We start from the raw sequence: 25175 nt of genomic DNA, 5'->3' as shown, positions 1-25175 counted from the left end.
ACCCTAAAAACAAGGGACACGACTTGTCGGACCTACTTGAACACGTAACATACTATATAAACATGTGTTAAGATCATGTTCAGAATTCGCAAACATCAGAGAATGAAAAACAAACAAACAAACAAACAAAAATGTTGAACACATAAAAAAAAAAAAACATATGGTCATACAGCATGTGCAGAGGTGGCTTAATCCACATCTACTCTAGAAATGCGTGCTTGTTGTCGTACATTCTAACGTTGACTCTCTACCCTCCGAAGAATTTCGTAAAGGAACGCACAGCAACTTTGCCTAACTGTGCTACTAAATCGTGCATCTTTTCGAACGTGCATTTTAAATCTTGATTCACTATGAAATCTCTAGTCTTGCTGTAGCTTTGATGTCTTTTCTATTGATTTGCATGTCAACAGTGTGCCTACTGGATAATGTACACACCGCAAGACATCGTCACATGTCTATAATGCGCCTAACTTTCATAGAGATCAGTGGATCGCAATCTTTGAACTTTGAACTTTGTTGAAAGAAATCACTTTTTGAACCCATGCAGAGAGTATATGAAGGCTTAACATCAACAGTATAACATATTCAAAAGGGCATATCAAAATGTCAATGACCATATATAAAAAGCAAAAACTATGATACTTTAACCCTAGGAGGGATGGGATTGTTTTTAACATAGCAAAATAGCTTGTGCACTGGAAGCAGTTTAGTGAACATGCAACAAAAAATATGAAGCCATACATAGACCATATAAAATTATTGAGATTGGTGCCTATAGATTTGAATTATAGGGTATACATCGTTTGGGTATCGGCCGAAGAAGCAATCTACTATATTAACAATCTATAGTATAATGTGAGATAATAAGGTTACTCTTACAATCTTTCAGCCGGTAGAAAGTAAATAAAAATGAATGAAATTAATAGACATTATACTTAGTAAATAAACGATAATTATCACAACGATTGGCATTCAGAGGGCGCAATAATAACCGGCTTGATTTTTTATTTATTTATTTATTTATTTATTTCCAGCAATAGGGTGGATAGCCCTTTCAGCACAGCTGATTTTCAAAGGGGTCCACTTGACATACATGTACATATAAAATTCATATAAAAACAACAACAGCGATAAATACACATTTTAACTTGTACAACGTGGGTATGAAATCATTGTAAAAAATTTAAAAATGTGACTTACAGTCGACTAATTGATAAATTCATCTAAATTATTTCAGTGGCAAGTAGAAAAAGATATACACACAATGACTCACAGTCGACATGTTAATATCATATATTGAAATAATGGCAGTAATAGAAATAGCCGGACAAAAACGATAGAAATATGCTCAGAGAACTAAACTTAACACAACTAAATACCTAATCAAAATACTAATCAACAACAACAAAAACGTATTTAAGTGTGTGTGTGTGTATATATTATGAAAAAGGGGATATGTAAACCGGAAACTTGGAACCGGTGACCAAATGATAAATAAAACAATACTTCATATAAAAACAGATATTAAAAATATGAATACAAATATATCAAATTACAACTTAAGAAGCCTGGATCTCATTTTTCATCTTCTTACAAAAACAATGTATATCTTTTGTGTTTCGGGTGACCAATGACAATGAATTGAATAAACCTGAACTTGCATATAAAAAACTTCTTTTCATAAAATTTGTTTTAGGTTTGGGTAACCAAATTTGAACCTGAGAATTACGGAGTTTATAACTGTGTTCTTTTAAATGTATTCTTGACGAAAGATGTTGTGGAGCAAAGCCGTACAAACATTTATGCAACAAAATCACATTTACTCTTTTCCAACGAACATATATTGAATATATACCTGATTTACTAAACAGTATCGAGGTTCTTTCTAAATTATCTACCTTTAAAACAATACGTAAAGCTCTTTTCTGTAAAACAAAGAGCCTATTCAAAGTGGACTTTGCGGCATTACTCCATACTGGTGAGCAATAATCCAGATGAGATTGAATAATAGAAAAATACAACATTTTTGCAACTTTGAAATTCACACAAAACCGGATTTTCCTCAGTAGGAACAAATTTCTCAAAATTTTCCCTCTTATATAATCCACGTGGAGTTTCCATGTAAGGTTTGGATCAAATACAACTCCTAAAATTGTACATTTATATACTTCTTTCAATCTTATACCATTTATTTGAAGAATAATACCAAATTCATGAAAATGCTTCAACTTCTTCCTGGAACCCAACATCATATATTCTGATTTATCAGCATTCAAAACCAGGTTATTCGCCATCAACCACGTAGAAATCTCTTTCAAATCTTGATTTATACATCTTGTCATTTCAACAGGATTATTGGAGGAAAAATACATACATGTATCATCTGCATAAAGAGATAAATCACAATGTTTGACCGTGTGAGTAATATCGTTTATAAAAAGTAAAAATAATACCGGCCCCAGTATCGAGCCTTGTGGCACCCCATACACAACAGGAGCAGGGTTAGACATGGCACCATTCACTTCTGTTCTTTGCATTCTTCCGTTTAGATAATCCGTAAACCACGACAGGCTGGTGTGGTCAAACCCATATAACCTTAACTTTTCAACCATTATTGTGTGGTCGACCATATCAAAGGCCTTTTTCAAATCTAATGTTACAAGCCCAGAAACCAGGCCTTTATCCATACTGGACAATAAATTTTCAGTAACGTTTAACAAAGCTGTTGTAGTGGAGTGACCGCGTCGAAACCCCGACTGATTAGTAGACAAAATAGAGTATTCAGATAAGTATTTGGTGACTTGAGAATGAACAATTCTTTCAATGACCTTAGACAAAACCGGTAGAATGGAAATAGGTCGATAGTTTGCTAACTCTGTTTCCTTGCCGCCTTTGAATAAAGGAACGACTTTAGCACATTTCCATTCACGCGGGATGACCCCGCTGAAAAGGGATAGATTAACTATGTGAGTAAATGGCAGAAGAATACATGGCGTTGACAGTTTAACGAATCTCGCAGGTATTCCATCCAAACCTGTAGCTTTATCTAAAGACATATTATTAAGTACATTACGAACATCACTTTCAGTCACTTTAGTAAATACAAAAGTTGAATCAGACTCCATCTTCATATACTGTCTAAAATCTCCTTGAAACATTGTATCTTGTTTTATCTGATGTACTATGTTCGAAAAATAACTGTTGAACACATTTGCCAATTCCAAAGAATCAGTAACTTCCCTATTATCTATTTTAACATAACACACATCTCTATTTTTAGCTTTAGTGGGTAATACCTTTTGTATAACTTTCCACACCTTTTTACTATTACTTTGATTTTCATTAATACCATTTGATACATAGTTCTGCTTCAATTTTCTCATTATCAATGTTACTTCATTTTTCAACTTTCTATAATGATTCCAATCTCTTCTACTATCAGTCTTTCTAGCTTTCTTTTCAGCTTTATCTCTCTTATACATCATATCTTTTACTTCAGCGGTTATCCAGGGTACATTATTTTGTTTTACTCTTCTTTTCCTAAGTGGTGCATGTTTATCAATGACTTTCCTATATTTCGTTATCCACTTCAGGTAAGCCTCCTCAACATCTTTTTCTTCTATGACATCATCCCACAATTCATTAGACAAATCTCTTAAAAAATCATCAACATTCATTCTCTCAAATGCACGTGTCATTACATACTTATGATGTTGAGTTTTATGTTTAACTCGACCCCAAGTTGCTGTCACCATGTAGTGATCACTGAGACACATTGGTATAACATCGCAATGAGTAACTTTCTCAGGGGTAGACGTAAGTATGAGATCAATAACTGTCGAGGAGGAGGGGGTAATTCTTGTTGGCTTATCAATCAGTTGTGTTAAATGATAATCCTCAGCAAATGTCAACAATCGCTGGGTGGACGAAATTTTACGCTGAGTTAAGACATTACAGTTCAGATCACCTAACAACATAACATCAAAACCTAATATTTCAATTTTTTGAAAAATATTATCTAACTTTCCAAACAAAAATATTTTAGAATTTGGTGGTCTATACCAAAGACACACCAGAAAAGGCTTCTGCTTGATTCTATCAATTTGTATAGCAAGCAGTTCCAAATCATCATCCATCAAGTCATGCCTGACTTCACAACAGATACCCCTTTTAACATAAAACAATATTCCTCCGCCATTCTTATTCCTGTCTTTTCTTATTGTAATATAACCATCAATTTCTACAGCTACGTCTGGGATACTTTCGTCTAGCATAGTTTCACTGAACGAAATTATGTGAAATGGTGATTTCTGGAACATGTATCTTATCTCATCAATGCATTTATACAAAGAACGGACATTTAGGTGAGTAACATGAATGCCATATTGGCTCGAAAGTAATTTACATGCATGATAGCACTAGCATATTATGTTTCTGTGCTTGAAGTGGTTAACGCCAATGATTTCTACGTAATTATTACATAGCGACCAGTGGGTTGACGTACAACAATATCATAATTTTATAAACGAGATGTCGACATTACACTTCACAAACAGAGCGTAGACAGGTGCGCATGGCTCCCCATATTATGGTCATTGCATTTTTAACGCTTACAAGATATCGTTATCTCGGTCAAATCGTTCTGAACTTTCACATTCTTAGCGATGCAACACTGTATACCATTTATCGCAATAATAAACTCTCAAATAATAATGTACACATGTAATACATTTCTGATAAAGGATGATTGAGACGTCACGCCAACCTTCTTACGTGTATAAAATTGATACAGTTGCATTAAAAGCGTTCAAACTGCTGTAAAACGTAATATACAAACTGCGATATACAAGTATAAATGAATTCTCTACTAGTGTTATATTGCCATCTATACACATTTAATATAAAAATCTAATCCATCTAAAAATCCATTCAAAGCAGCATTGTTACATGATTGCGTACGATTCGATTCAATAAGAAGTTGATATCATTTCTTGAGACAGAAAGAGTTTTCTATAAGAACGAATTCAGTTTTATTTACAATGCACAAGTGGGTGGTCATCATAGATGTCTATTCGTGACGTCATCCACTCATTCGGGAACCTTCAGGACGTCTCGCAGATACCAGTCCTTCAGTATGACGTAATCATCCTCCTTGCGACGGAAGCTGAACCGCCTTGCTTTCAACTGCCTCCTGATGTCTCGCCTGATCTCCAGCTTCTTTAGTCCCATACAGAAGACAGCGCTGTTGGAACACAAATCGCGAAAAGAAGATCCCACAAAACGAGTCATAAGAGCAGTACAGGCAATGACAGGTATTTCGGTATCAACTAGCATAATACATGTGTATGAAATATTTGGAATATTAATGTATATATGAAATATCAACAAAACTTACATTTTTTTCAGACAGGGAATGGTCTCCTTTAAATTCATAGAGTCTATAATCCTTTATAGGCGTATATTCTTTCAAAAGTCCAAATATGAATTAAAATGATAGCCTCCAAAGAAAAACACTTCACCTGAGGTAGAGCAGTAAATGCACCTTACATAACTCATTTCATTTGATGTTGGCTTACTAGGAAACACACTATAACGCATAGAGTCTTTCATGTATCACACAATTTTCAAATTCATTGATTAATATGATACGATAACTTGTTTAGGTCTTTTTTTTTCGAGAATTAAAGTCTGAAGGAGGACGCTGTACACAATCATTTTCTGAATCAAAAGTCAGAGAAGCGGACAAGAAAATTAAACTTAAGAGTTGAATGTACCATAATCGCCCTGTACTCTTTTATTACATACAGACCTCATACATGTTGTATCATCTAACTTGGCTGCATCATTGATTATCTGATTCAAATAGGTTATAGATATACTGATAATCTTATCATCGGTACTTAGCATTTCAACAACAACAATGGTGATTTCAAGATATTTGTCGACCTACCACACCAAGAGCGTCTTTAATTGATAGAAGTTTCTTTATCTATTTTTCAAGTAGTATTTTTTGTGTTATGGCTGGTTTTTTGTATAATAAAAGAGTATGAAATAATCTAAGAATCAATAAAATTAGGGAACATTATGAGGTTAGGAGAGGGAGTCAATATATTTACATAATGTTTAAACAAAGTAATAATATATAGGCAATATATAGCAATGGTTGACTGTACTGTCGCCGAATTGGCAGCTGTATGCTTTTATGTCGAGTGCTATCATTTTGTGTGATTTTATGTGATATGAACATGATTTTTTTTCTCTTTTCTTGTTTCAAATTCAGGACCTAAGAAGGGAACGTTGTGGATATCATACCTTGGGTCGTCGTCCGGGATTTTCTTCCTGATGTCTGCGACGAGCGATAAAAAGTTGGAAACACACAACTCTGGATCCCAGAAGCCCTGGCCCTGGATAAAAAAAAAATCGATCTATCGATCAATCAATCAATGAAATGGCATAGAGAAAAAGGCATGGTATCTATAAGGAAAATATCCTTTCAATATAGGTATAATATCTCCTGTATACAAACACAACCCCCCCACATTATATTTTGTATATATATATATATATATATATATAGTATATACATGTAATCAGTCAAACATGTCTACAGCGGCCACCGAAGGGAAACAACAAAAATGGTCGCTATAGACAGGTTTGTGGCCATTTTGAATATCAACACTTGCATTTTAAATCATATAATATTGCATGTTATGCTTTAAAAAAAAAAAACAACCAGCAAATAAGTTTGCATGTGCAGCTGATACGCCGATTCTTGTTCTGTTGTTGTACAATTCATTTTATTTGTTGTTTTTTTTTCTAATTTGCCTGCTTCTGTTTTAAAACCAATATTTCAGGCCGGAGGAACTGCTCTGTTTCGTACCAGTTTGCATGAACGGGGCTCACGAATGCCGAGTTCGATGGATATTGATAATAATTATGTGAAGCTTACGTAAATTGCAACAAACAATACCCAGACAAGTACCATAACTATTGTCCTTATTAAAAGGAACTTAACTATATACTAATCAGTCGGCATTTTAGTAAAATTCTAAGATATTGACAGGAGTTGTCTTTGTCTTTGTAGCAGCTATTTACGGTGGCATTACTGAAGCCTAGATCTAATCCAGTCACGTTAGTGGTAAGACGGCTTTCCGTGGCAAAGAGCTGTATTAATTCTATCAATTGTGTCTGTGTGATTGTGACTGAGCTAGGATTCGGTAGAATTTACGCAATGAATGTAAAAGACATCGTATTCATGGCTGATTAACGGTTCAGCTAAATTTTTGTGGCCGCTATACTCAGTTGGATATTCACCACGGGATACAAAATGAGTGGCCGCTGGCCGCGTTAGGCAGGTGGCCGCTATATGAAGGGTCCATAATACAGCAATTTCGTCAGGGGAATTTTTCTGTGGCCGTATAAGCAGGTGACCGCTATAGAGAGGTGGGCGCTAAGACAGGTTTAACTGTATATATAAGAGGTACACCGTATTCTTTTGCAAAATAAGAAGTAAATATTTTGCTTGATATTTGAACGTGTTACTCTTTTTCCTATATCTGCCTATGCCGCACTGCTCCAACCCGCACCGCTACTGTGACCATCAAATGGAATGCATGTTTTTACTCTTATCACAACCAGCGCACAGTGGTTATCACCATGGCAACAGAGTGTCATCTAAACTTTACCACTGCCTTGTTGGGTAGGTCCTCGTTCTTCATCATCTCCGTTGAGGTGACGACGTTCCTTTTGTCGTCCCTCCAGCCAACCACGATGTCGGAGACTCCGCTGATGTGGTTCTGCGACCACCACCTGAGCGTTTTGTATCTGGTAAAAAAGATATGATGGCGACACTTAAGAAAGAGGAAGATAGCCGGAGATTGAAATCGAGATCGAGATCGAGGCCGAGATCGATATCGAGGGGCGAAAGAGAGAGGGTGAGAAGGAGAGAGTAAGAGGGAAAGAGGGAGGGGGAGAGGAAGAGAGGGAGAGAAGTTTAAGGTAGCGGACTTGGTTTATGCTTGGGGCCAAATTTTTTTTTCTCCAAAAGAAAATAAACAAGGAAAAGTAGAAATTACGCGGTGCGTAACATATGTCCCCGCCGGAAGTAGCATTTTGTAACAAAATGTGCAATATAGGTAAAAAATCAAGGTCAAAGGTCAAAGAAGTCAAAGGTCAAAATTCTGTGTAGAAGTTTTGAAGCCCTCACCTAGTGCCATCACATAAAGCAAATGGAATCGAAATTGGGTTAGAAATGGCGAAGGAGTAGCATTTTGTAGCCAATGTACAATATAGGTCAAAAATCAAGGTCAAAGGTCAAAGAAGTCAAAGGTCAAAATTCTGTGTAGAAGTTTTGAAGCCCTCACCTAGTGCTATCACATAAAGCAAACGGAATCGAAATCGGGTTAGAAATGGCGAAGGAGTAGCATTCTGTAGCAAAATGCACAATATAGGTCAAAAATCAAGGTCAAAGGTCAAAGAAGTCAAAGGTCAAAATTCTGTGTAGAAGTTTTGAAGCCCTCAACTAGTGCCATCATATAAAGCAAACGGAATCGAAATCGGGTTAAAAATGGCGAAGGAGTAGCATTTCGTAGCAAAATGTACAATATAGGTCAAAAATCAAGGTCAAAGGTCAAAGAAGTCAAAGGTCAAAATTCTGTGTAGAAGTTTTGAAGCCCTCACCTAGTGCCATCACATAAAGCAAACGGAATCGAAATCGGGTTAGAAATGGCGAAGGAGTAGCATTTTGTAGCAAAATGTACAATATAGGTCAAAAAATCAAGGTCAAAGGTCAAAGAAGTCAAAGGTCAAAATTCTGTGTAGAAGTTTTGAAGCCCTCACCTAGTGCCATCACATAAAGCAAACGGAATCGAAATCGGGTTAGAAATGGCGAAGGAGTAGCATTTTGTAGCAAAATGTACAATATAGGTCAAAGGTCAAGGTCAAAGGTCACGACTGAAATTCTGTGTAGAAGTTTCAAAGCTCCCATGTAGTGCTATCATATAAAGCAAACAGAATCAAAATTGGCTCATAAATGACAGAGAAGTAGCAAATTGAAGATTTTGATCACACACGGACGCACACACGGACACACGGACACACGGACGGACAGACGGACGGACGGACACACGGACACACACACGTACGGAGCCCGTTTCATAGTCCCCTGCTCGAACTCGTTCGGCGGGGACAAAAAGAATAGTGTCATGTGCTGCTATAAAGGCAACTAGAACAAAAATTTGAACTTATTGGAATGCCATAACTGTTCACTATCATCCCCTCCAATATTGTTCGTGAAATGTGCAGTGAAATTTTTGTAAAGCCAGTTATTAGGAGCAATTACATTCACAGTTTGTGGACGAATGTTGAAATAAACTGTTAAACAAAGGTCACGGCCATTTCACCAAAGTGGTGGGGTGGGTCTTCTTTTAGCCACCCCAACAACACTGACTAACGTTTACAGAGGAAGATCTCTCCAACTGGCTGCCGCAGAGCTATACGGTAACAAACTACCTAGGCTTCTCAAGCAGGCTGATACAGCAGTTGATTTTAAGAGTTTTTTGGGGAAAAAATGCATTCATTTAATAAAGTGGAGTGTTTTGGTTGAGATGGAGGATTCAGATTTTAACTTTTTTGCGAGATAATCAGAAACCACTTTCAGCCACCCTCACGATATTGACTAATTTTCATAGAGGAATTAAGATCTATTCAAGTCAAAACAAGTCGCTGCCGCAGAGTTACAGTAACAACCTAGGCGTTAAGCAAGGTTCCCACTTAGCCGAGTTGGAGTCCAGAGTTGTGCTGAGCTGTGCTAGCTTGAACTCGCGTGAACTCGCGTCAAATTTGTCAATTTTAATGAGCTGCGCATGAGTGATCTACGAGGCAACATCGAATTTACTACGATAGCGATACGAGTGATCCGAGCGTGATACGAGTCACACCGATATTGGGGCGAGTTGTGATGACCTGTGTACGACTTAAATCGAGCTTTCATCGAGTTATAAAGAGCTTGTTACGAGCCCGTTACGAGCCCGTTACGAGTCAGTTATGAGTTCGCGCAATCCCTGTGAAATGTGAATAATTCTATATCAATAGGTCAGTTCAATGCACTCTGAATAAGCGAACACAAAACTCGTTGCAAGTCGCAGAGCTCGATCTAAACTCGCGCTTAGCTCGAGGGCAACTCCCCCTTACACATACTGGTAGTAGGGTCGTAGTGCTCGTATTGCACTCTTCACAGCTCGAGCAGAACTCGCGTATATACTTGAAGGTGGTGAGTTACGAAGAGTTCATCGCGAGCTTCGTCCGAGTACTGAGAGTTTGTTACGAGTAGTACGAGTATATTACGAGTTAAAAAGAGTTTAGCACGAGTTACTTCGAGTTAGGGAAAATTTTAAACATGTTCAAAATTTTTTGAACCACTCACGAGTTCACGGGGAGTTTTGCAGATTGACTACGAGTTACGCGAGTTGTCGCGAGTTATCCCGAGTTACATGAAGAGCTTTACGCGAGTTAGCGCGAGTGCCCCTTTGAGGTAACTCGCCACAACTTGCCAAAGCTCGGCACTGTAACTCGGCTAAGTGGGAACCCTGCTTTACAGTAACAACTATCAGTCGGTAGCGCGTCTGCCTCACCAGGGGCGGATCCAGGGAGGACCGCAACCGGCGCACGCCCCCCTTTATTTTTTGTTGAAACAAGAGAAATAAAAAGAAAAAAAATGGGGGAGGGGTGCGAGCGCCCCCCTTTAATTTTGTAAACGCGCCCCCTCTTTACGGAATTCCTGGATCCGCCCCTGCTCACGATCCTAAGGGCCCGGGTTCGAACCCGAGTCTGGACTGAGCAATGTTGTGTGTAATCATACCATCCCCTCTAGCAAGAGGCAAAACACTCTGTCCCTCGGATTGGACATAAAATGGAGGTCCCGTGTATGAGAAAGTTGCAACTCATGCACATAAAAGATGCCGCTTCATTCATTCATCGCAAAGAGCAGGGTGTTAAACCCGGTGAAGTGGTCCCACCTCACATCCAACTGGACCCCATGGAATACCAACTTAGTGTAGCTAAATATGGGCTATCCAGCCATCTTCTCAGATGGAAATGAACAAATGAATAATAAAAATAAAATAAATAGGCATCTCAGGCTGGCTGATGCAGCAGTTAATTTAACAAAGGTGTTTAAAGAGTCTTTTAAAAACAGCCTGACAATGGATTAGGTTCTTCACTGAATGTTGAAGTTTTGTCACATTTCATCTCTCTTTCTTCTTTCTATCTATCAATTTCTACCTATCTCCCTTCCTGCATATAGAGCAGTACATTTATTTATTTTTGTGATATTAACAATATAAAAATATACTGATAATAGTAATAATATTATCATTATTATTATGAATATCATAATCATCATTAAATATCAATAACATCAATAACAATAATAATAATAGTAATGACAATAATTCTTATTATTACTATCATTCTATTCTTATTATTACTATATCATTAATAACTATCATCATTTTATCAATATAATCTGTTTTATAGATAATTTTTCGGGCAGACGACATATTTGAGAAGGGTATACATTCCTCCACTTTCAAAATTATGAGCTCCAATACTTGATGTTAAAACTATGTAGGCGGGGACGTTCAACGGAATGGGATTGTGTGAGATTATGGTTTGCTTTTATAGTACAAACAAAGTAAAATGTGAAATCGATCATAAATTATGGGTGAGTGCAAGAGGGTAAACCTACCTGATGAAATTTTGTTTTAACCTGTACTCGGAAAGGTCTTTGTTGGTCTTCACATCGACGTAGTTCATGGGAGGGCGCTCGACCGCGTCCTTCCGCTCAGCTACAGTCTCCCCGCTGAACAGAAAGGTGTGGTCACCACACTTGCCCTTGGTTATCGAGTAGTACGAGGAACTGGCGTAGATTGGTTGGTCAATATCTGGCTGGCCCCCGTCAACTATTGGAATGAAAATTGATCAGATAACTTATAGACTTCATAGAATATAAAAGTGTATAGGCCTGTATGTATACATTACATCCGGCCTGAATACCTGATAAAATGATTACTATTCACAATTCCTGTTGTATTATCCACTTTTTCTCTATGGTATACATGCAGTATTCCTGAACACAATGCAATCAGTAAACAATACTTGTCAATCTTAACTACGATGATCATAATCATGAAAAGGAAGTAACTGTAATTGTCAAAGATTAGGCAGTTCTTACCATTGAACAACTAGATTGAATCAGGGAGGTGAGAGAAAACAGTGCACTCCCGTTATGGCGAACACGGTTCTAATGCAATTACGGTTACAAGGAAGTAAAAATTCAGGCCGCTCTGTGTGTGTGTGTGTTTTTCCCCAATTGTTTATTTGTTCGGTTATAACGAAATTTCGATATAATAAAGTAAACTGCCGGTCCCGAGGACTTCGTTTTAACGGGAGTCCACTGTATTAGCTGACATTGGTCTATCCCCCCCCCAAAAAAAAAAAAAAAAAAAAAATCTGTACATTCGTCATGCAACAGTCAACCCCAATCGAAGACGTCTATACATTTCACACTGATGGTCGATGGTCGAATACCAGAGCCTGTGTCTGAAGTGACGAACTAGCCATAGAGCTGAATTATTCATAAAGGAGTCCGGAGGGCATGATGTGCTCATTAATAACACGGTAAACGCCAAGCGTCAATTTCATTGACCTTTGAACTTGTCGGATACTTCATCAATATCAAAACTTGATCGGTACCTTTAGGTAATGTACCTGTGATGTGAATTTCATGGTCTTATCTCAAAGCTGTGGAAAGTATAAGAGTAATCACAATTGCAAATATGGCGTATACCAGAGAAAGTTCGTTGACTTTTTGCTCTTGGACCTTGTCGGACTTCACTAATATTCAAACATGACCCTCATCTTTAGCTGATGAACCTGTCTGACTGTGGTGTGAATTTGGTGGTCATAGCTTAAAGCTGTGGAAAGTTATTTTCAATAATAATACTATGAGTTACACTATACTTTGAGTTATATAGTACTTATCAGCTGAAGTTCATTGACCATTTGACATTTATTCTTGTCGGACTTCACCCATATTCGAATTTGACTGGCATTTTTAGGTTATGTACCTGTAGTGTGAATATTGTGATTATACCTCAAAGCTGTGGAAAGTTATTGAATGTACACCAAATTGTTGATGATGACGCCACCGCCCTTGCCGACGACAACCTTATTTGATGTATTTACACAAGCAAAGCACTACACAGTGTGAAATACATACATCTACATGACCGTGTTCATGCCCAACACAAACACCAGCATACATGCACACACATTACTTCTACAGATCCTACAGATGCAGATATACATACAGATCGCTGTTTACGTGTGCCACTTAAGAAATTTCGCTGTCGCATAACATTTTGCATCAAGTACCGTTTCATACTTCACTTGAATTTCAACGAAACCAATCAAACACAATAAGTAAACTTCGTTAGAATCAGAGATATAGCATGGGAAAGTTATAAACACACACACACACATACAGACTTGTGTATATAAATGTATACATATGAAAACACATTTATTTCACAAAAGTTCCCATGGTCACAGTCTAGTAAATTATCTACATGGTTCCAAGATATCAGATATCTTTAATGAATCACGATTATGCAATTATAAGTCCTTTAATTACATTTTTCTTTATATTGCATGATTTTCTTTTAAGAATTAGATTGTATTCCTTCTTTATGAATCTGTTTTTTTTCTTCTTTGATTGTACCATATTATTGTTATGCGCAGTTGAGCAAATATGCTTCATAGAAACTACGCAATATAAATTCATAATTATATATATATATGATAGATTCTCTTTTTTTAAGATAAACGAAAAGGATATCCATCTTATTAAAGGGGGTGGGGCATATTGTTCCCACTATACCATATTATTTTCAATTGCCACCCTTTCGCGCTTCATCCAATTTCAATCAAATTTGGTGACTTTTCCTAAAATCTGATTGCAAACACTTTACTACATAATTTAACGAAGTTTGATATTGCTGGTTGCCATGGCAATCGTAAACTGACAACTATGTTAGTCAGATTTTGCGTTTTTCTGTTCCGATTTCAATTAGCGATATAATAGGGGATGAAAGTTTTGATGAAGAAGCGACAGAGATAATTGGGACAACGGTATTTTCAAAAATATACCCTTTTATCTTGTGTCATTTTGATTTTTTCACACAAGTTTTGCCCGTAGTATCATTTGTTTAACTAAAAACTCCTAATTAAGAAAATGTGAAATGCGATAACTACGCTTGTACCTATCCAAAATAATACATCACAGGTATCATAATGCATTTCTTTATATGGTAATGAATAGCGCCCCTTGTGTTGACCTTGAGATATATAACTACAACAAAGAATGAAGTTTGTGTCACTGATTGCTTGTGGCAAATATGAAATGATTTTCCTATATATAACAAGACATCTATACGGGAATGAAGAAATGCTGCTGAGTACAGAAAAATGTTTTTAGCATAATTATTTCCTATGTATTTCTTTATATTTAGGTGAAAAGCGCCTCCATGGGTAACCTCGAGAAAGTTCAATGTTAGGTCATGTAGAGTTTGAGTTGCTCTACTCATGTGCCAAATATGATCGTGTTACATCAAACAAAAACGAAATTATGGGGGGCACAGTGTGCCTCCCCACATGGGTCTGGGAATGGTCAAAATAGACTGGGCTTTATTGAGTGAACAGAATGAATGTTTGAAGGCTGCTTTTCGGCAAAGAAGTCTTCCAGTGGACACGGGCTTGTGATTCCTAAATAATCTACAGTCTTGTGTCCAATGAGTCAGCCATCGAATTGCATGTTATAGTGGGCTCCATTATTCATTCTTTTATTTAACCTAACTGACTAAATATATGTCACTTTAAGCATTTTGCCGATCAAATACAGCACGGACAATCGCAACCTCTCGTTTGGATTCTGTATCTTGTATCATGCTTTCTTATCATCTATAATTATAATCGCAAATGTCTTACATTGTTTTCATTTTGTATGGAGAATGTAACACGGAAAAAAAAGGTAAAGATGGGATCTGAGAGAGACAGGCGTCTTTTCATGTTGAATAGCTTACCGCTTGTGACGTACTGCTGGAATTTCTTCCCGCCGAATCCCAAAGGTTGCGGTGCTTCGTTGAGTCGGAGGTCCTTTACGCCCTCGAGGTAGTAAGTCCCGTGGTAACGCGTTACCATCAAGTCGACCTCCTCAGCATCGTTTCCAGCACGGAGAAGGCGGGCTAGAATGCCGCGACGTGCTACGAAGTCGACGTCGAGTCTGAGAACAGATCAGATAATGAGTATAACAGCTAGGGGCGGATCCAGGAATTCCGAAAAGGGGTGGAGGCGCAAAAAATATTTCTGGTGCTACTTCCGGGTTTATACATACAATAATTCTACAGTTTCATTTTTAAAAAGAAAAGTAGGGGCCTACACGTGGTTATAGCTCGTTATTCCTAAGGCGTTATTCCGAAGGCGCTTTATTCCTAAGATTCGTTATTCCGAAGGTTCATTATTCCGAATTTCATTTTCGGATTAACCAACCTTCGGAATAACGAACCTTCGGAATAACGCCACAAATTTTCGGATTAACGAACCCTTTTTCATTTTCGGATTAACGAACCTCAAGGCATAGGGAATTTGCGTGTTTCGGATTAACGACCCTTCGGAATAACGAACCTTCGGAATAACGAAAAGCACCCCTAAACGTTCCCTCTATATACTTGTTACTAACTTATAATCAGGGTAATATAATTTCCCCTTGCTTTCTGAACGAGGTAAGTGCTTTTTTGCTCATTTTAAAAAGGTGAAAATATATAGAATTATCTTCACGTTCTGATATGTTTTTCATACGAGACGTCACGAAATGTTGTGGTTTTCTCATTCAATATGGCGGCACGGAAACTTATTTTTTCAATCAATTTTTCAGATTTTTTTAGATTTAATTTTCATTGATGTGTTCTACTGGTATTGCTGCATTCACTCAATCCAGACGTATATTTGGGTTTCATTCCTCTTTAAATCTGGGATTTAATGCGTGCGTGTGCAGGAATATCATTCCTTCAGTTTCTCTAATGCGGCCACGAACTGATCTCATCAGCCCGATGAGGGCACTTTGATACCATGCGAGGTTTTTTCTTTGTTTTGTTTTTTATATTCTTCACCATCTTCTGTTGAGATGGAAATTCCCACTCGGAAGTGTATCGCACAAGTCCGAGACGTTCGTCACGGTTCTCACGAGACATTTTCTCCTGCGACAATTATTGCTCCCTTTGAAATTATTAACTGCGCGCTAAGCCGAACATAGATTCTTTCACAAACATAGTCATAACCACAATGCTAATCCTGATTCTCACATCAAACTAAACCGAAAATCCTATCACGTAGCCCTTATCCTAATCCTTACCCAAACAAAGTTCAGCGGAACATATGCAGAAAGAACACCATCATGTTTTGGTTCCCTTTGCTGGACTTTCTTTTCCAGGAGTGGGGATTCCCCCTCCATTAAATACCCACCCCATGATGATATGGTAGTCTTCTCTAGAAAGACCCTTATATTTTTCTTACCTCGACGAGCGGGGATTCCCACTTCTCCGTAAGCATATACTATAGTACTCGCCAAGCACCCGTATCACGAATACATGCATTATAGACATGATTACTACAGTACCCCTCTATGTTTTTTTTTTTTTCTTTTGAGGGGTGGGAATTCCCACTCAGCACACTGAACATGAACACACTCACCGGGGGCAGCCGATGTGGCCGGGATATAGAGTTTAGCATTGTGCTGGCAGTGCGCTGGGATGTCTATACATGTGTGAGCGGGGATTCCCACTTCTCTATAAGGCCTAATCCTCTTGTACTGATATCATGAATACATGTATTATAGTCATGATTACCCCTCTAGTTTTTTTTTTCTTTTGAGGTGTGGGAATTCCCACTCAGCACACTGAGCATGAACATATACATACTCACCTGGGGCAGCGGATGTGGCCGGGATAATAGGGTTTATCATTTGTGCTAGCAGTACTCTATCGGATGTCTATATCGTAAGGATGTAGGACCTATATCTTCGTTTTGCGTTATTTATTCTTGGATTGTGTTTTTTTTTCCACTAGAAAAAAAAAATCATGATTAAATCAACACAGATATTTAATTGCCACCGTCGTGTTGTGACGAAACGTAACAAACAACATACCCATCTGTGATAAGCATGAATAACACATCAGAATGTCGGTCTCGTGGACCTTTCCCCCCCCCCCCCTCTCTCTCTCTCTTTTGCCTTGTGTCGGACTCATGGGCATTATTTTGCGAAGTGTCGAACTCGTGGGCCTTGCTTGTTTATACTGTCGGAATCATTGGCCTTATTTGCCTACAGTCGAGCTCATAGGCGCAATATACATGACACTTTTTTTTTAAAGCTCCAAATCCTACTTTCGTACAAAGTAAGAGGGAGAGTCATATTAAGGGAGCTGTTCGTTATTCCGAAGGTTCGCTATTCCGAAGGTTCGTTATTCCGAAGGTTCGTTAATCCGAACCACACAAATTCCCTATATCTAGAGGTTCGTTAATCCAAAAATGAAAAAGGGTTCGTTAATCCGAAGATTCGTTAATCCGAAAATGAAATTCGGGATAACGAATCTTCGGACTAACGAGCCTTTGGAATAACGAGCTGTAACCCATATTAAACCTCTCGTTTACACGTGAAAAGTTATACAACAAACACTGAGAATCGTGTGATGTCAAGGCTGTAGGTTATCAAACGTCATGCAACCTCTTCTACTATCTTAAAAATCTGACAGGTTATGTATGTAGTTCTTATACTGTCACACAAGGTATAGGCTACCTATATTCTGCTTTGTCGCGAGTCTGCTCGAATATCATTACCTGCTTGATCGTTATCAAAATCCAATTACTCTTTTTCTGACTTTTTAATGATTGTCTGATTCTGATTCTGAGTCTGTTATCCTCATCATTATTAGTATCACTATTGATATCGTAACTGTTTATAATTTCCCTACCTTTTTATTTTCTATTGACAGTGATGAAATTCGGAGCATATTCTTATAACAACGACAATTGGCAAAAGAAAAGATTTATTTGGATAGTGTCCGGCTAAGGAAAATCTTGCAATCAATTGAAATTGCTAGTAAAGTAAGAGACCAATCATTCTAATTTTGCGAAAAGTTCAGCAAACTCTATCTAGTTTCAACAAATTTCTACTATATCTTGATCTTACTTCATTTCTGGACCCTTTCCGGCGGGTTTCATGATTCCCTTTTCCTTCAACTCCTTCTGGTGGTCTCGAATCCATTCTAGAACGGGAGTCAGCGATGTCGGCTGCACACCGCTGTGATCCCTGTCGACATAGTCGTCGATGCCGTGTAACAGGTCGAAATTCGGTCTGTCGTCAGGTTCGACAAAGAATCGGCGATTTCGCAGATCATTGCAGTAATTCTGGTCTTCGTCCGTAGAGAATGTCCCAAGAACGACGTGATCATGAAATCCTACGTCATTGCTAGCCATGATACCGTTCTGCTGTGGTCGGCTTTAACAGAATGATATTGTAGTTTGTTGTCCAAATTTTGAAGAGCTCTTTCGGCGATCGCGAATGTTTCCCGGGCGATCCCTAACAGCAATGAAATTACTAAGAGTTAATCAGACACAAGTCCTAAAGATATATATTCAGGAGTAAGTTAGTGTAGGTCGCCACAAGATGCCGCTGATAAATGTTCACAGAGAGAGTAACCCCAGAATGACTAACCAGAACATGTACAGATATATATATTGAAACACTGGAAAGAACAAGCAGACGCAAAACGCAATATTCTTCCCGCTCATTACCATAAAATACCTCGCACTAAAACTACTGCTATATAGCCATTAATGACAGGATTTAGAGTCTGAAGCAAAGACTATGACTGCGGATTGCACTATGGTCGCTCGAGATATTCCTGTCCACGCAATAATTTCGCAACAGCGTTTTGGGTGTAACTGTGATTTCATTATGCGTGTCGTATGATGGGTGGCTATTCTGCAATCAGTATTTTCATCTATTTCATGTTGCCATCATTTTTTTTTTTTTTTTGGGGGGGGGGCTGGTGTGTTTGCTGGTTGGTTACTTCGGATGGGTTGAGAAGGGAGGATTTTAAAGCAATTGTTCAGCAAACATGCTAATGCTGATTTAACTTGTGCTTAAAGATAATATAAAGTTTTGGTACCTCAAAAGTTTCCCTGAGTTTCCTTGTCTTAGTTTGTGTTTCAGGTTAAAGCACCTTTCATATAACTAACACTGAGACTTACTACGCCCCAAAGTGCTCTCATGTCTTAGTAATCATGCAATAATGGTTTCGTATTAGAGCAGAGCGGGCTCTAAAAAATTAGAACGAGCCGTTAGTTTGACTCGACGCGGTACCACGAGAATCAATATACACGTATTGTACGAAACCATTATTGCATGATTACTAAGACCTAAGAGCACTTTGGGGCGTAGTAAGTCTCAGTGTTAGTTATATGAAAGGTGCTTTAACCTGAAACACAAACTAAGACAAGGAAACTCGGGGAAACTTTTGAGGTATCAAAACTCTATATTATCTTTAAGGTTAGCGTAAATATTTCCCAGTCAATTTCGCACCTCTTTCAATCCAATTCCTTATTGCTGCATCCCATTTAGCAAAATCTAGCCTAGATGACATGTTCGGTACTTCAATTTTATGATCTCTTCATACGACTTTATATTGGAGGGAATAAATTACCTCTAACTTCATTCTAATTAACACTTTTTCAACTGAAATTCATAAAACAAGCACCATTTCACTATTCGTTCATTCAATTTAGAATGATAATTATAGTCACATGATCAGGTATTTGCTGCGCTCGTTCATTCAAATTCATTTTGGGGCATCCAGTTTAACATGTTCTGCAGTTAGCAGACATGTTTATGTTTTGGTTCTTTACTTTCTTTCATCATAGTTATTGTTTTGTAAGCATCATAACATTTCATATTTTCCGGGACCGGGATTTTTTTATGCCTCCGCCACGAAGTGTCGGCGGAGGCATTATGTTTTAGGGTTGTCCGTCCGTCCGTCTGTAATCAATTTTGTGGACAGCGTAACTAAAAAACCGTTTAAGGGTATCCTAATGAAACTTGGCATGTATATGTATGAGTGGGCGAAGTTGTGCCTATCAACTTTTGGGTGCACATGCTCAAGGTCAAAGGTCAAAAGGTCAACGTCAAATGTTTAGAGGACAAGTTCAACTTCACAGACATGTGGATTGAGTGAATGCAGCAATATTAGTAGAACACATCAGTGAGAGTTTGAGTAAAATCGGACAATCCGTGCAAAAGTTATGATATTTTTTTTCCAAGTATCTGCACAGTCACTGCCGGATGATAAGACTACTACGGCTTGTGATGTCCCCTGCGTACAACTGTATAAAGAGTATATAAAGAAAATGCGACATATTTTTACTTTTCTCGCATAATGACAGAACACTTGACTTCCCTCTTTCAGAAGGCAGGGGGGAATAATACAATGTATTATCCTTAAACATACGTCAGTGACAAGTCGAGGAAATGTGCACTTTTTTCAAAAAGTAAAATTTTGTGAAATTCTCTTTATACTTTCTTTTTCAAGGAGTCTTTTTCAAGGAGAGTTACAGAACAACCAACTCGAGTTATATAGGGTCAAAAATACGATACTTTTACTGCTAAACAGTGTGTGGATAGAACAAAAAGTTACATAGAAATACATGTTTAAATGTTCTCACTTAAAAAAAAGAAATAACATGACGTAAATTTGTATGAATATGTTTTGAGTTTGACTGCCCATTCGCGAAATTGAATGACTCAACTACCCTTTACGGCGAGTGATGGCTACTTTGAATGAACGTGGAGTACCAGCCAATTTGAATACCCTTTTTTCGAATTCGAAAGCTACATTCATTGATTGTAATGCTAATCTGAACGCACAAGTTGCAAATTTGAAAGACAGGCTGTGCAATAACGAGGGTTTTTTGTTTTTGTTTTTTTCTAAATTGAATGAACCTTCTATTACATGGACTAACATAAGTGCGAAATTGGCAGGGAAACCTATAATAATGAAGACACCGAGGGATTGCAATTGGGATAAATCAAGAACTTTGTTTGTGCAGGTATAAAAGTACAAAGCAACTGGACAGTCGTGAGTTACTGGACAAAATAATAGTCGTCATGAGTCGTTTACATTGTTATATGGCTGCAACAAGTGATGATTATTTATTACATGTACGGTATTTTTATTCTCTATTTTGTTGCCTAGTGGGATTTGATACCCTCGTGTGAAAATTATGTGTAAAACGAAATCAAAATGCTATACTGTGCCTATACTGCATGTGAAACATGGATTCTTCTATGCGGTACACGTTTACATATACATAAACGATTTTTTTTTTCTTGTCAGACATAACATTTGGTTTACAACAATTGTCATCAGCTATGTAATCAGTTACCTCAGGTTCAATGGAGAAAGACACTGAGCTGAACCGAAAAGTAAAAACAAAAAAATCAAGGCAATTAGAATAAAAACTGCCTTTCACTTCCTTCAATGTAGCTCATTCGATAGTTCAAGTTCAAGTTCAAGTTCGTATTTATTCGTTTTTTTTCCACAATATATAACACAAACATAAATCTCACTTTCTTAAGTGACAAAATCAATGCATACAATTGTACAGAGAAAACAACAATAATAGCAAAAAAAAAAACTAACAGTAGCGATACATTGCAATAATTGCTAAGATAACGAAAGTGAAATAGTTTTCAATATATGCACTGTGTGAAAAAAAAAACGGAGGGACCCACTAAAAAGATAGAGCTTGTAGAGTGTGGGCCCCTCTTTTATTAGAAGTCCGATGTAAAAATTGAATTGAAAACAGCAAAAAATCCGCACAAAAAGTTCGTCACAAAAAAGTTTGGCAGCCCACTAAGAGACAGACGAACAAACAGTTATACAATGTATACATAAAACAACTACAAACAGAGTAATGAACATGCAACCGGACTGGGACAGCAATAAGACTACTTGTAGGAGGAAAAAAAAAACTCACTTGACGACACAAGAGGAAGCAAGACTATAGCGTGATAAAGAGGTAACAAAATAGACAGGAATATGCAATACAGATGACGATCCTCGGAGGTTTGAGGAAGAAAAAGAAGAAGAAAAAAGAATATAGAACAAACCCTGCAACTGCGAAGTATAGGTTAAAGAAAATCTTATAATCAAGGTTTGAGCAATAGTTATAACAATAAAGAGAACGGCAATGCCGATATTGCGGATGAGTAACAAAGTAAGCCTATAAACTAATCTGATTCTGCTAGTCGTCATTATAAGATTGTAAAAGAAAATACTTTAATCTCCTTTTAAATGAGTATATAGATGGAGTAGATTTTAAATCATGATTCAGGGAATTCCAATAATTTGGTCCAGTGTAAATAAGTGTATTCTTTGCTAAAATCGATCGAAGAAGTGGTAAATGAAACTCGTTAGAACGTCGGGTGGGGTAATTATGGAATGATTGATTTTTTTTTGAAACATAAAATCAAAGATAGGTGGGAGTAATTTGTTATCATACATATACATAAATTGACCTAAGTTAAATAAGAATAATTCGTTGATTTTCAATAGCTTATAACAGTCAAACAATGCATTTGTATGTGAACGTGTAGGAGAATTAGAAATGATACGGAGGGCTTTCTTTTGCAATAATAACACTCTATTCAGCAGTGTCTGATGAGTATTGCCCCAAGCTAAAATTCCATAATTAAGGTAAGGGAGTATCAAAGAGGAGTATAACACTAGAAGGGTCTTTTCAGGAATATAAAATTTCAGTCTATTCATAACACCTATATTGCGAGAAATAATTTTGCAGATATGATCTATATGTATTTTCCAAGAAAGTTTATTATCTACAAAAATACCAAGAAATTTAAAATATGACACACTTTCTAAATTACAATCATTCAGGACTATTTCTGAGTTCAAAGAATCAACAGTATTGCTGAAAAGCATATATTTTGTTTTTTGAACATTCAAAGATAACTTGTTAGCTCTGACCCAGTTGGTCACTTTTTTCAATTCCGTATTTACTTGTTGCACTAGAACATCGATATCGTTATGGGCAAGAAAAACACTGGTATCAAAGTGTATAAAAGAAAGTAGCTCTGAAACAGAGGAAAAATCATTGATATAAATGATGAATAACAGCGGCCCTAGGAGACTTCCCTGTGGAACGCCACACTTAACATCTCTTATAACTGAATGATTATCTTTTATTGAAACAAACTGTTTTCTGTTAGCTAAATAACTCTTGAACCACTCCAAGGCCTTCCCACGTATTCCATTATAGTGCGATAACTTATGGAGCAAAATGTTATGATTAATCGTATCGAAAGCCTTGGAGAAGTCCAAGAATATACTAATTAAATGAGAATGGTTGTCGGTTGCATTAACAACTTTATCAATAAAATGAAGAACTGCATGGATGGTACTGTGTCTCTCTCGAAAACCAAACTGGCAATTTGTGAATATTTTGTGCACATTGCAAAAATTAATAATTTTGATGTATATTATTTTTTCTAAAACTTTCGACAATGAAGATAATAAAGAGATTGGACGATAATTGCTGACATCCAGATTATTACCTTTCTTAAATATTGGAATTACTTTAGCCAATTTCATTTTATCAGGAAAAATACCATTAGAAATTGACAGATTAAAAATGTGGGCCAAGGGATCTGCAACTGAGGATATAACACCTTTAAGGATACAATTATCTATATCATCATAACCGGAACTTCGTTTGTTTGTTAAAGAGGATACAATGTCGATAATCTCATGTCTATTTGTTGGAGTTAAAAAGATAGAATTTGGGTTATTCTGGTCTAAAAATTCAGTGAAATTCTGTTCTGTAGCCGGAATACCATGAGCGAGTGTTTCACCTATTTTTTGAAAAATAAGAATTAAAATATTTGCAATATCAACAGGGTCATCAATTGTTTCATCATCCCACTCTATTTCACCAATTTCTGCTTTTTTATTCGGAATATTCATAGCCTGTTTTAAAACTTTCCAGGTATTCTTAATATCAGACTTGTATCTCAACAGCTGCTGAGAATAATACCTTTTCTTTTCCAAACGTAAAATCCTGGTTAATGTGTTTTTATATGATGTATATTTGTTCTTTGTTCGTTCAGTTTTTTTTTTCCATTTTGTATTTATAATACAATCGATTTTTTTTCTGTTTATTGAACGGAGAATTGATTTGGAAATCCATGGTAACCTAGGTGTCTTTTTATAATCCATTTTACTTTTTTGCTTTGGAATAATAACATCCAAAAGAAAATTAAACATTTCCATGAAATTATCAAAAGACTCATTAACATCATCGCTTTCATACACTCGTGACCAATCAGCATTTTCAAGAGCAGCATCAAGACTGGCTAATTTTTCACATGAAATTTTGCGTTTGAATAAAGGAGATGAAGGTTTTGCGTCATTGACCAAGGTTTTCAAAGAAAAGTGGGTCATAATTGGATAGTGGTCGGTCACATCTGAAAGAACTATAAAAGATTCGGGAAGGGGTAAGATATTGCAAAACAAATTGTCAATTAAAGTAGCAGAGTGATCCGTGATGCGAGTCGGTTTGGAAATGAGTGGCAGAAAGGATGAAGACAAAAGTGTTTCGAGAAACTCGTTGGGGATATGATCATTTCCAGATTTTAGCAAATCAATATTAAAATCAACAAGAAGAAAGCAATCCTTATTTCGAAAGACTGGGGTTTTTTTTACACGTCTGAGAGATAAGTCACAAAATCTAAAATATTTGAATTTGGAGGTCTGTATATTATGCCCAATAACACATTCCTACATCCTGGGATATAAATTTCAAAAAAAAAAGAGAGATTCAATGGTGTTATCCATTCTAGAAATGTCGTTATGAACAATACATTTGTAAATACTTGATACGTAAAATGCCACACCGCCTCCACTTCTGTCCGATCTATTACTGACATACATATTGTACCCGTCAATTGCAAAGGAATCTTCCGTAGTGGAAGTCACCCAGGTTTCGCTCGT

The 25175-nt window shown here is 37.1% G+C and overlaps 1 protein-coding gene across 1 annotated transcript; it reads right to left on the bottom strand.

The window, feature by feature from the left end:
- Positions 1 to 1244: 1244 nt before the first annotated feature.
- On the bottom strand, positions 1245 to 18856 carry LOC139731125 (decapping and exoribonuclease protein-like). The gene is made up of 6 exons (XM_071642010.1): positions 18302 to 18856; positions 15141 to 15340; positions 11747 to 11960; positions 7686 to 7824; positions 6313 to 6404; positions 1245 to 5242 (listed from the first exon to the last, which is right to left on the bottom strand). Exons 1-6 carry the CDS (start codon positions 18586 to 18588, stop codon positions 5089 to 5091), a joined length of 1086 nt encoding a protein of 361 aa, XP_071498111.1. The 5' UTR covers positions 18589 to 18856; the 3' UTR covers positions 1245 to 5088.
- Positions 18857 to 25175: the final 6319 nt, after the last annotated feature.

This window comes from Diadema antillarum, unplaced genomic scaffold, assembly GCF_040938485.1.
Source record: "Diadema antillarum isolate AM-2024a unplaced genomic scaffold, OU_Dant_1.0 seq00000358_RagTag, whole genome shotgun sequence".
NCBI classification, from domain to species: Eukaryota; Metazoa; Echinodermata; class Echinoidea; order Diadematoida; family Diadematidae; genus Diadema; species Diadema antillarum.
Note: the sequence above shows the minus strand (reverse complement) of the source record. Positions and strands in the feature narration are given on the sequence as shown.

Bases quoted from the DNA above. Each gene is read 5' to 3' on its own strand.
- LOC139731125 (XM_071642010.1), bottom strand. From the start codon at position 18,588: ATGGCTAGCAATGACGTAGGATTTCATGATCACGTCGTTCTTGGGACA. The intron at 15,341-18,301 runs GTAAGATCAAGA...ATCTGTTCTCAG, and splicing joins GGAAAGGGTCCAGAAATGAA to ACTCGACGTCGACTTCGTAG. The intron at 7,825-11,746 runs GTAGGTTTACCC...CTTTTTTACCAG, and splicing joins TTAAAACAAAATTTCATCAG to ATACAAAACGCTCAGGTGGT.